General features: G+C 41.8%; 1 protein-coding gene across 5 annotated transcripts in view; it reads right to left on the reverse strand.

Annotated features, from left to right (window-relative positions):
* GRIA3 (glutamate ionotropic receptor AMPA type subunit 3) overlaps positions 1–13,527 on the reverse strand; it is a 142,482-nt gene that overhangs the window by 30,857 nt on the left and 98,098 nt on the right. For all 5 annotated transcript variants that reach the window (XR_013184216.1, XM_054641326.2, XM_054641325.2 and 2 more), the window contains exons 11-12: positions 9,906–10,282; positions 2,797–2,995 (exon numbers count right to left, since the gene is read on the reverse strand). Coding sequence is in view for 4 of the 5 variants with exons in the window: in XM_054641326.2 (XP_054497301.1) it covers positions 2,797–2,995; positions 9,906–10,282 (576 nt within the window). In the remaining variant the exon portion in view is untranslated. The remainder of the gene's footprint in view (positions 1–2,796; positions 2,996–9,905; positions 10,283–13,527) is intronic.

A 13,527-nucleotide genomic window follows, 5' to 3' on the forward strand; every position in this document is an offset into this window, starting at 1 on the left:
GCAGCAGTGGTGTATCCAGCTTAACCCCATAGCTGGGACAGCCTCTGCCCAGGAGGCACTGCCACGTTTAGGGAAACTGCCAAGACTGGAAAATAGGTCATGAGCTGGAGTCTGCCCAGGTCTGAAGTGGCTCAAAGTCATTACCATCTGTTCATCTGAATTGAGAGGCTGGTATCAGTCCAGTTTCAGGTATTCACACTGTAAAAAAACCCTTCAAAAGTGACGCTGTCTGGAAATGGGGCTGGCAGAAGGGAGCCATGGCCTGGAGAAGCTCCTTCTAGCACATGCAGACAAGATGGTGGGGATCTGAAGTTATCCCTTTATGATGTATCAGGAGGCAATTTTTCCTTTCTACTGTCAGTCTGGCACCTTCCACTGACCAGCAGTGATTAAGATCAGGATCTGGCTAGTATCTTTGAGAAACATTTTAGCCTTACAGCTCTAGAAAGAGATATACCCATACAAGCTTCTTAATGGGATCTTGGAGAGATTGTCCTGAACCTCCTCCTGTGGGAAGCCATGGCCCAGCTATAAAGCCAAGTTACTCCTTTCTCACTGAGTAAATGATTATGAGCCACTCAGCTGACCACTGTTTAAACTAGCAAAATGCTGGGGGAAAATAGGTGGAAGATATTTCCCTTACACAGGGGATAAGCATCATCCTGTACTCAAGAGAACTCATGGCTTTTTCCAACTCAGAGCACTGTCCCTTCCACTGCTGCCTTTGGCAGCAGAGTGGAAAGAGATGCCAAGGGAGAACAAGTACCCTAAAACACAGAGAGGTGCAGTCTGTGCTGCAGGACCTCGGAAAGCAAGAGTCCTCTAAGTTAATTGAAGTTTCAGACACCTTTACTGTCTTATTAAGTAACTAATAAGACTGTACAACAAAGTATTTATGTGAACTAACACATTTGTTCTAAGGCAAAGCTTTTGCCCTTTTCAAATCAACTGAAGAAGACTCTAATTACAAGACTTTCATGGATGCATCACTCTATTCAAATTAATCACTCTGCAGAAGTTAATACAACTGAAATTATGTTGTGTGCCTTGAGAATGCCAAAGAGAGAGAAGCACACTTAGGGCTCATTCTTCTTCCCATTTGGCCCATACAGCCTTGCTCCACACTGCTGGGGCTCTGCTCTTGTCCATCCCCACCCTGGCCTGATGGAGCTGGCAGCTCCTGACAGATCAGCTCATTTACAACCCTGCTTTTCCCAGCACCAGCAGAGAGACACAGCTCATCTCAAGATTATTAGCAGCACAACAAAGCATTCCTACATTTACCAGACTTTGTATCCTTTCACATGAAACACTCATTCCTTTGATCTCTCAGTGAGAAGGGGTTTGCTTGTTGTGTCAAACTATTAAGGAAATGAAGGAACATCCCCATACAATTCCTCTTTCTATATGAACTGTAACAAGATAGTCAAAAGAAGGCATTTTCCCCCCTAAGATCAGTATAGTGACTATAAACAGCACCAATATTTCTGAACAAGTTGAGCTACCTCTTTTGACAGGTTCACTCAACTAATTTTTGTTGTAGACATAATACTGCCTTGGGTTGATGATTAAGTAGAATAATTTTTTTTATACACTAATGTCACCCTTACAAGGTCAGTGCTTATTTCACAGGATTTTAACACAAACCAAAGCTGCTGTAATGTACCTGCTACCACAGTTAATTAAGAACCACTGAGTATCTCTTTTAATATAAAGACATTACAGGCAGAGTGCAAAAGCTTCAAAAAATACCTCTGCATTCTCTTTCAGGTTTACATCAGATGTCTGTGTCATGCATTGAAATTTTAAGTAAATTCAAGGAGCCCTGAGTATTTCTCCAAGGAGCCCTCAGTATTTCATCAACCTACAGCAGCAAGGGGTTTTTTGTCTCCCTCCTCCTAGCACCTGGCCAGTATGCATGACAGGCAGTAATTAGTCCTGCAGCACTGGCCACTCTTCTATACAAAAAAATGTTGGTTTGAATGGCATCTGATTGGCACTGCTGAGAGAGAACCAAGAGCTCCCTGAAAGGCCTGATCATTCCAGTTCACCCTTGGAAAGAAATAAGAGCTTTTCAGGATGACATTTTCAGAGACATAAAAGTGGACTGAGATAATATTTAGAGTTCCTAATGCCTCTCACCAAACTGTCTGCAGTTCAGCCTGTGGCTTGGCAAGAGGAGAAAGGAAGGATGATCTTAAATAAAAGTGTGCACCTGCCCCTACCCCCAAATGTTGCTAACCCCACATCTCCCTAACCAAGGTGAAAAACAACCAGAGTTCTGGGGAACAAAATTTTTACCTGACTGTCAGATACAGCCACAGCCAGATGCTGGTGAGCACTGAAGACACAACAATGGCAGCAATCAATGCTCCACCAGGAATGAGCAGCACACAGGCCTCCCATCCCCCTTCATTCTGGCAAGTGAGCACGGCCGTGGGATGGCATTACTGGCTGCCAGCTGGGCACGCACTGCAAGTAGGTCAAGAGCATCACTCCTTGCAAGAGTTTTCTCTGCTAAATACTGTGCCAACCACTGCATTATTGCTCATCAGACCAAGGCTCTGAAACTGGTGTTACAAAACCCTTCCCATGACAGCAGAGGTTGGGTTTTCCATCTTGAGATGTTTCAGGTTAAGCAAAACCAGCCATTTTTGATAAAATGCCTTTTGATATTAAAATCTGCACTCAGGCCTGTCCTGATTGCACAAAGCATAGGATGGCTATTACAGCTGCATAAAATCAAACAACTGAAACCCATAAACTAGGCACTTAAAGGAGATTTAACAGACTTACTCTAAAGAATTCTTTGGTTGAGCCTGAATCCAAAGTGCCATAGGCTATTTCAGTTTGTTTAGCCAGGTCCTCTGCACTCTCTATGGGTGAAACCATCCTTTCCACCGTAAGGAAGGCAGCGAGATTAGCAGTGTAGGAAGAGATAATGATGAGAGTGAAGAACCACCAGACTCCTCCGACAATTCGCCCTGAGAGAGATCTAGGGAAAAACACACATCATTAAATTGCTTTGAAGACAATCCTTGATTATTTTTCTTACTTGACTGAGGAGAAATCCACATGCACAACCCTTTTGTCCAGATCTTCCAGGTATCTGTGAATAGGTGGAGTGTGAGCCGGCTCCTGAAAAACTCCCTCAGGAGTGAAAACCTGGTCTTACCAGGTCCTATCTGGTCTTACCTAGTGCAACTCTTTTTGCATTCTTTCAGTGGAAACAAGAACAGTAAATTAAGAGATAATTCATTTGAGGAGAGAAATAAGCTCTCCTGACTTCCACAAATCCTTTGCTGGAAAAGGCTTTTCCCAGGAGATTTTTGCTGTCTCTGTGTGCCCAACCTTTCTCTGTACTGGACATGCTGGGATATGCCAGCATCATGTCCCTTTGCCCAGCTTAGAGGACATAAATGCACTTTTTACTGCATCCACTCCCAAAATGTAACATACAGTAAACCGCAAAAAGGAATCTGAGTAAACATGCAAAAGAATGTACCAAAAATGATCCAGTATCCTTCTCTCATCACAACCTAGCAGGAATTACAAATTGAATCTGCATATTGAAGTGAGAAGAGAGGCTGGTTTGGTTTATGTTTTATGTTAATTAAAATTTGCATGTTGCACTCTTCCAAGTCAAGCATATCCCTGCTTTATAAGCACCAGAGCAACAGAGAAGGAAACAGAAAAAACCCATGTTTAGTTTTTAATGGCAGTCTTTGGTTTTTGTTTTTTTAAAGGAATTCCATAAGGACTTAAGAAAAAAGCCTATTTGCAAGCACATAATTATAAAATGCCTAATGGTCAGAAGGTCTGGATCTTGTCAGCAAGAGCTCTTGACACTTTATAGCAACTGAACATCAGCCTCAAAGTATTTGGTCTGGGCTGAAGGATGGCAGTGACACGTCACTGAGCTGGGTGGGGAATTTCATTGCCATGTACATTGCTTGTTCTTCAAATACAGCATGTTGACCAAGAATCATTTCAACTGCTGAGACAAAGCTATTTCATGATTTCCCTTAGCTCTACTGATACCATTGGAGGAAGAATCAATCCCAGACACATCTGTGGAACCTGGGTGCTGTAGTCCTCAGTTTGTGCCAAGAAAAGAAACAGAAAGCTCTTACCTGTTTATTTGTTTCCTTCAAGCCCCTCAGTGCCATCCCCAGACAGTGGGTACAAGTTGTTCTACCAACAGATGGAGATAGGCAAAAACCAAAAGTCTCATGATGTGCCCCCACCCCACCCACACAGGGGGGTTTGCTGGTAAACTGCCCAGTCTTGGCCAGAGCCTGAGATTGCCTGAGCCATTAAAAAATTGCCATTTAATTATTCAGAAAAAAAAAATTAAAAAAATGTATCCATCCAACATTAAAGACCATAAAAAAAAATCACCAACACAATAAAAACAGAGAGCTCAATCTGGAATATGTGAGAGGAATGTGGGGAAAGGTGAAGCACTACTGCTCTCTACTCTCCTCTGCCCAAGGAGCAGCAGCTCCCACTGAGAGGGCAGATGAAGGCTGGTTCCTCAGAGTAGACACACATCCACCAGATCACCCAGTGGATGATCTGGTGGAGGAGGCCTCCCTGCCTGTCTTGATGGACTCCCAAGAGGGTAAGAGGCTTCCAGGTTTCAGCTTGGGCCGTGGAGCTGTTGTGCTCACTAACACAAGGCTACTGAGCTGCTGCAAAGGGAATTTGCAGCAATATAAATACAGAATAATGCCTTCAGTCAAGGAATCTATCTACCTTACTCTACTTCCTTTGTAGGTATCATGTGAATGGGATTTCAGGGAGGGCTGCAGGCCTTTTTGGCCAGCTTCCTTAACAGGTAGGGTTGTGGCTTTAGCAATTTGGTAACATTTGATACCCTCTTACTTGGGCTGACACAATTTTCTCCAACTACAAATCAGCCTGCTGAACTTGTCACATAAGGCTTCCTTTGGAGCCAACAGAGAAAGAGAGAAGAGCCTGACACCCTCAGAAAGAGATTTATCTCACTTGCTGTAGTGTGGGATAAATCTAAAGTTGTCCATCTGTCTCATAACTTCGGAGAGAACAAAGATGCCTCACTAAAAACCACAGTCTATTGCTTTCAGATGGCTGTGTCAGGTGAAATTCATCCTCCTTTAGCTCCTTTCTTCACTACACACTTTCCATCTTCAGAGAAGACCTGGAGTTGAACTTCTCCTCCCTGCATGATGTGGACATTTTCAGAGACAGATGGAGGAGGGGTTTGGCTAGCAGGCCCAGCAGATGAAACATCTCCTTCCCTACTGCAAGACAAGCTCTGTCTGGAGTTTCCAGGTTCCCATGGCCCTCTTGCTTTAAGGTAGGTCTTGAAATAGGGAGAGGAAAAAAACTTATCAGGGTGTTCTGATAAATGCAGTGGAAGCATTGGGAATAAAATAGTATGTGTTCATTTTCCCTACAGTTTCCCACAGGAAATCTCTTACTTGCATTGGTAGCTGCCCCTTCTGTTGGTAGGACAGATGGGTTGCTAGGATGGAGATGTGCAGAAGAGAAGTGTTTTCCAAACCAGTGAAACCTCAAGTTGCCATTGCTGCAACAATAAAAGGTTTGTGCCAGGCTGTATGTTCAGACAGCATCCTACACACTGAGAAAGGTAAAAATACCTCACCCCAGAGGTCTGGCAACCTGCATGAACCAAGTCAGACAGATACAGCACAAAGACCACCTGAGAGGCAGGAGAAGATGGGAACAGGGGGATCCCTTGATGAAAAAGGCACTTCCCCGAGGGTCCTACGTGCAAGAGAGGGGTCTTGCTAGATGGGGACCAGGGCTGTTCTCAGAAGAATTGAGGTCACTTCAAAGAAAACTGGATGTCACTAGAGTTGTTTCTCCCAGAGTCTTCCAAGGAGCACAGAAAGAAGGATTAAACAGCAGCTATTACACGGAGCAGTCTGGGCTGACATAGCTGTCACTTGGTGTCACAGAAAGAGGCAAAAGAAAAATCAAATAAACCACAAAGTTGACACTGAAAGAAAGACAGACAGAGAGATGAAGAACAAAAACATGGACAAGCATGGCCTGGCAGCCTCCTTGACCAAAGAACCCCAGTTTGCTCCATCCATCTGCTCAAATGAAGACTCCTTATACCCACTGCAGGGGCTGGTGTAGAGGGAGAAAAAGGGTTAGTATAGGTACACTGGGCTGGTAATCAGAGAGTGCTGTTTGGTTTATACTGTGAACCACAGAAATGTTTTTCTATTACTCAGATAATAATTATAGAAAACCCAGTCAAGCTTCTAATACCAGCACCATTGTTTCTGATGCAAGCCATACCTGTCCAAATGTGCAATAATGTAATTAAAAACAATCAATTAATGCTTTACCTTAATATAGTCTTCCAAATCACCTCAAATTGTATGGCATTATTTTAAAGTGAATTAGAGTGCTAACAAATGAGAGGAGCAACACAGGTCTGGAACAACAGGATTATAACTCAATTGTCAAAACAAAGTCAGACGGTGATTTCAAAAGCAAGTAAATAGGAAGAGCGCATACCTTGAGAGGAAATTTAAAAGGAAGCATGGAGTCAAATGAGAGCAAATTAGTAACAAGAGAAAAAACAAAATAAACATTGAAATTCACATTCAGTTTCCAGGAGAACAATACGTATAATACATTCAAACAAAACTTCATTTATGAAAATAGCTTGCATTTTGTTTCTGCTCAAGGCCATAAAAGATATTTGATTTCCTATATTACAGATACATAACACACTTCTCACAATACTCCATTTCTAATTGGGCTCTTTGGATCGATAGAAGACAGTTGTTATGCTGACAAATAACCCTGAACACCTGTCCTAGTGTGGAGCCATGGATCCCTGAGCACAGCTCAGCTGGTGCCCCCAGGCTCTGGGCCCAGCCCTGTGCTCGCACACCCAGCCAGCCTCGGCCTCGGGGACACGAGGGGCACACGCAGCATCTGAAGCACTGGCTTGAGATGCTCCAGCACAGGAATGGCAATGGGAGTTTCAGGAATGTCAGGTTACCCTCTCATTGCTACTCTGAAAATCCCACAAAGACATTCCCATGGCCTTTAATAGGAGTCTCTTGAGTCTTCTGCTGTGAGAGCAGGGACCTAGAAATACACCCTCTAAATGACCAACCTCGAGATAGTTTTTGATAACCCCCCTGTCTTTTTCCATCGGCAATTAATTAATGTAGCCTCTTTGTTCCACATGAATAAAGAGCACAACGAAAATACATGCTCTCATAGAGATTTCAAAGATACTTTTGCTCAGAACAGTGTTACAAATTTGACTGTGTTTTTTCCTGATTCCATTTGCTGTATGCATCATACATAAAAGTAAGTTTAATAATCTACTTTTGATCCCTCAAAAGTGAATTTTCAATGCTTTAGCTCACTATGCAAAAACACAGCAGCCTTTGATAGCAGAACAAAACTGCTGAAATAAATGTTGATTACATCAAGGGATGCACTAGCCCTCAGCCTTTGGCTGCTCTCTGATTCTGTTTAGACGACTCCTATTAAATACAGAGAGGAGAGTATAGGGATATATCCTCTGGAATATCCACACAGCATACTCACCGAGGATAGATCTAACTAGTCATTAGATGTCACAGCTGTTCCACACAAAGGCAGCTGAAAGAGCCTTTACCAGCAAGTACAAAAGTGATCTCTCCAGACTGCTTGTCGGCATCTCTCTACGAGTGCTGTACGCTCTCATATAAGAAATTTATTCAGACAAAACTCACAATGGAAAAATGAAGCCCCTTTTAGTGGCAATAAAATAGTATGAAACATTCATATAGTCAATGTACTGTGAATGGTGTAACCTTACAAAGATACAGATTAAGAATGGAATACTTGGGAATAGTCCCTTCCACGGAAAAGAAATTTGACATTTTAATCAACCTAAATCAACATATCAGTCAGAGGAACAGTGTTTCTGGAATTTAAACCAAAGTATTACATTTCTCTTTTTTCCCTGTAACAATGCATATAACTGCCTGGAATGTTATCATGGAAGATAACAAAGTAACTGGACAACATCTTCAAATGAGGGCCATATATTAATACTGAGCTAATAGCTTCTGATGGACAGATAAAATAAACAGATATACTGCTGTCTCTCTCCTTTTTTTTTTTTTTTGGTAGGTATTTCCAAGGCACTTATTGTGGTTGTATTGAAAAAATCCAGTGCATTCCACTTGTTATATAAGGTAAATGGCTGACCATGCCAAAGAGTCACATGAGAGCTTCCCAGAAATCCTGTGCACTTTTATTTAACTGTCAATAAGCAGCCCTAGCAGAAATGCCTGCAGCTTTCCATGTGATGTCCCAGTGCTTATTTCCCGGTCCTTTATATTGGTACACACATGGTCAACAGCAATTTAAATGTTATCACTGCTCATCCCCGTTAACAGCAAGCACTGGGGCAAAGTGTCAGTGCAGGTTTGAGGCATAAGGCAGAAACAGGGAGTGCAAACAGGGGGAGGAGGCCAACAGCTGTCACTGCACAGGGAGCAGCACACCCAGACACCAGGAACTGGGGACACTGACAAACACACATTTATAGGATGATTATTGCACTCTAACAGACAAAATCACGATCCTTCCCAAGAAACTTCATAGATATTTTGTCACTTGCTTCAGTGAGGTAACTCAAGACTCCTAATGCTATATGGACCAGGAAAACCTGGCACCTTTTCAATGATTGAGGTATCAAAAAAAGGCAGCATGGAGATGAAAAAGATGCATTTTGAATGTCAGTACTTAGGGAAAAGATCTCTCTCTTCCTCTAAATAGCAATTTTGTTAAATGGAAAACTGCATTCTGTTTGTCTCAGCAAGTGTTCTTAATAAATAAAATAGCTGGAAACTAGTTATTAAATTATTGTCATACATAAAAGAATTATTGCTCCATCACTAAGAAACTAGATAATTTTACTGCTTATAACAAGCACATCACCAAAGTATTTTACCGGTGTAAATGCAGAAACATGATAAATGTTATTAAAAAAAATAAATCTGTGGTATGCATTGTTCAATTAGAGGGAGCTTCACTATTTTAATCTGGTTTTTAAAATACTTCTATAAAAAGAAATATAATTCTACAATAGTTAATAGCAGTGCTCTCTGTTAAAATTGGTACTAATATAAATCATACTTCACTACAGCCTTATCCAGAAGGAACATCTTCATGAATAAGAAAAATCTTTATGGAAACTGGCAGTGCTTATTAGACCATATTGACTACGAACAGAGGGACAGCAGATTAGACTGGACTGAAATAGCAATACACACAGAGGACAGTAGCACAGTACATCTGGAGACATGAACATGTGCAAAATGGTGGCAAGCAGAAGGATGAAAAGATGGTTCAAGAAGAACAAAACTGGAGAAATTAGGCTCAAAAGAAAGTAAAAAGAGTAGCAGAAGGCTTGATGGGAGTGGAGATGCTTTAAAGTGCTGTTGCATGTGACTTTTAAAAAGAAATCTTATTTTGCAAAGCAGAATGTGTTATGTGCACCAAGGAGATGACCGTAAAATGAGATATGCAGCAAAAACACGGTAGCCCTCCAAGCATTGCTGAAAACAGAAACCCTATGCATTTTACAGCCTCAACATGGTGAATATAAGTTTGGCAGAAATGCATAATTGGCATTATAAGCAATGCACTTACTCTGGAGGCAAATGTTAGCAAACATGGTGGCTTGATGAGGATGCTGAATATTGAATGGAAATGTCAAAATAAAAAATTGGAATTAAAAAGAAATTTGAGAAAGTAACATATATGCACTGTGGAATTAAAAAGAAATTTGAGAAAGTAACATATATGCACCATGGTATCAGAAGATGACCATAAAATGCAAAAAGGTGATGGAGTGATATGGAACAAACCTTGGAGAAATATCGCATCCTTGCTGCATAAAGGCACCCAGGGAAAACCAAAGGCTGTTAAATATTCCAAACTCATTTGGAGGGTCAGGAGGATTCTGAGGGTCACGTGGTTCTTCAGTGTTGTCTTCCAAGTGCCACTCATAAGGGCTGAATCTGCTGACTAGGAAAAGAACTACGCTGACTCCAATGTAAGCAAAGACTATACACATCCAAATTTCATAAGCCAAAGGATCCAGGAAAGAGAACACGCCTGGTTTAGATTTCTGAGGCTTCTTGATCATGATGGAGATGCCCAGGCTCATAAAGGGTTTGGAAAAGTCTATGACTTCTTCTCGTACCAATGTTATGGTGAGGGGGGCAACAGCTATGTCTGCTCTCTGAAAAGGGAAAACAAACCCAAGTTAGTTACAAGTCAGACACAACAGAATCAGAATCTAGAGTCTCAGGCTAATGAATCAGATGATAAATTACAAGACTGAGTGGAAATAAATTCTTTGCAGGCTATTTTGCAGTCATTGTTTAAGGACTACATGATATTAACAGAAAATTATTAACAAGTAAAATTATAATCAAATCTGTGCAAGGGGCTCATGACAGCAGCAGATATTTCTATTAAGTTAAAATGGATGAATAAACACTACACAAATTGGACAGTGAGATGGCAACCAACACAATGTCATTTTCTAGTGATGGTCTGTAACCACCCATTTGTCTTGAAGACTTTGGACAAATTCTGTGTTTGCTATGTTTTAATTTTCTCTTTTCCATTCTTTCAGCAAGTTCTCTTGCCTTACTGATTAGTTCAAGATCTTTAAAAGGAACCCATGAGAAGTAATCCATCACTGAATTTCAGCTGCACTTGGGTGCTGCTACTTGCATGCTCCTTTAAAACTCCACTGCAGTAAGGGACAGAAGGGGGAGAAGAACCAGACACACCCTTTCTGTGGTCACTGAAGAACAGTTAACACAGATTTCTGAATCCCTGAGGAGTAAATAGCCTGGATAATCTGAGGAGAATGCAGTGTCATGTCTGCCCTCCTATCACAGAGACCTTGGCTCTACAGGCCTGTAACAGACTGTGCTCTGGGGCTGTGACACCTGGAAGCACAATGGCATCTATTGCACCATCCATCATTCACCTGCATGCTGGTGAACCAATACCCTTCCCTCCAATCTATACATCCTTGCTGGATTCCATGAGTTGGCAGGCATGGAAAAACAAATTGCTTAGTTTCCTGATTAAAAATAACATTCCAGAATAGATTTTCAACATATTTAACTGCACCTGTATTTCTATGCTATAAAGATTCAAGTCATACTACTTAGATACCCTAGCCTTGATCCAGCCAAGTACTCAAGCAGGTGTATTTGTATGAGAGTGGAATGGAATGCTAAAAAAAGAGCCCTTTTCATTTGAAGAGTGTTATGAGAGCCTACATACCTCTAAAACACTCTAAATATTCATGTTATTGATATTTTTAAAGAAGGTCTTTCATTGGTAATTAAGAATTTCAGAAAGAAAAAATGGTTCTTAGGGAAACCTTGACTTATCAGTACCTAAACCACTGTACACCTTTTAAACAGAGTTTTTTCCCCACTAGTAAATAGGCATCTCTTTCTGGTGGAAAAATAAAACCTGATTAAGTGGAAGTTTGAATAAAAGTTAATGGGAAGTGTTAATATGACAGGATTAAAATAATTGAATATGTGCCATAAAATAATTGAATATGCCTTTATGTAAATCTGATGGTGATGTACGTGACTGTCATTAATATCTGGTCTGCTCCTCCTCCCAGCTATTGGTTTGGGTTTTATATTTGATAAGCAGAAATGGCAAAGGCTTCTCATACAGCTGATCAGAGCACCATGGGCTTGGTGCCTGCTGGTGCTCAGCAGCACTGTGCAGCCATCCTGGAGCACTGCTCAGGGTTTGCAGACCAAGGCCAGTGACAGCCTTGTCAGATGAGGGCTGGCCCTCCCCACAGCTGCCTCTCTCTGCAGGGCACCCATTTGCACACACAACCCCAAGGTTTGCTCCAGCCACCCAGGAATATCTCTCGACAGCTCCTACCAGCATGTACAGCTACAAGGTACATGCACAAGTTCACTGCTTGGAATAATCTGATAAAACCATGCCTGTGCATGTAAGGAAGCCACTTGGAAATCATGGCCCTGGGTGCCCCCTCTGACAGCCCTGCTCAGTCCCTTTTGACAGTCATGTGTACTGGGACACTGCCTTTCCCCTTGAGTAGCCCTTTCCTCAAGGAGAAAACTTCAGCTGATTTGTGGTCACTTACTGCAAAAATCTATCTGAACGTGGCTTGAATATAAAAACTGAAAATGCCTTTGGATGCCTGGATGTTTCCTGGCTTTGCAGATGAATGTGTTCATCACCTAAGTAATGGAGAGACTGGAGGGGAGGATATGGGTAGAGTGAGGTAACATCTTTGCAAGATGTTGGAACTTGTTCACTGAGGAATTCCCCCAAAACATGTATTTCTCTCACAGCTGATGGTTGTTGAGCTCCTGCTAAATGCCAGATGTCTGCAGTCAGGGTGAAATTCACACAGAATATAATTTTTAAATATAGTCAGAGTCCACAGCCAGCTGGAAGACTAAGCACTTTGACCATGCCACTGTACTTCCTGTTGAACTAATGAGGTACTTACAAATTAATCCTTATTAAAGCAAGCCTAATGGATCAGGACCCCTGTGGAGACTTAGCAGTGGCTCCATGTGAAGTGAAGCTTAGGTGGGAGGCAGGTGCACATGGACTGCCAGCCTTGGAACACCCCGTCAAGGGGGGGAAAGGTGCTTCAGCTGTAAGAGCATTTAGTTTCTGGAGCATTTTCATGGACTTGGAGAATTTTAATTCTCCCAAAGTAATATTTTACTTGCTAAAGTAGACATGTAGAACTTTTCCTAAGTGCTGATGCAGCATGCAATAAGGTCTGTATCTCCTTCATGCCCAGCTGAGTTCATGCAGGATGTTCCTGTGGGGGGATGAAGCTGATGCTGAAGCACAGACAAATCACTTGTTAAAGCCCTGATTGTTACCATGTTCATATCATACAGAGCAGATTTCTTTGTAAATAATTTCAAACTACCTTATAATATTAAATGGGATACAAATACTAATTTTCTGATACATCTCAGTCTTCCTGCTTTCCTACCATCCCTACCAAAGGCATTCACTGTATTGGAAAGACCATCCTTTCTGTTTCTGCAGAGGGAACAAGCATGGCCACACAGGGTCTTGGGAAACTGGGGCACTCTCAAGTGGACCAGCTACAATCCAACACCCAAACCTGGATGCTCACCACTTCCCTGAATATTAGCTGCACTGGGGAGGTTAAAAAACAGTTCTCTCTTTGCTTATTTATTTAGAGATACAGTATTTGAAATGGAGAGCTTATGGAGAGCTCTAAGCACCCTAAGGGATCATTAATAACTGCAGCACTGTTGAGAATTTCCCTCCCTGTTATGGCTGCAGATAAGCAGAACCCATACAAATTGAGCTCGATTAAAAAGAACACAACCACAAACATGTCCTTCTTCGTACAGAACTGGAGAGGGGTTTAAGAACCTCAACAACTGAGCTTTGCTAATCACTCATGACTAA

The sequence above is a fragment of the Agelaius phoeniceus genome, chromosome 14 (assembly GCF_051311805.1).
Source record: "Agelaius phoeniceus isolate bAgePho1 chromosome 14, bAgePho1.hap1, whole genome shotgun sequence".
NCBI classification, from domain to species: Eukaryota; Metazoa; Chordata; class Aves; order Passeriformes; family Icteridae; genus Agelaius; species Agelaius phoeniceus.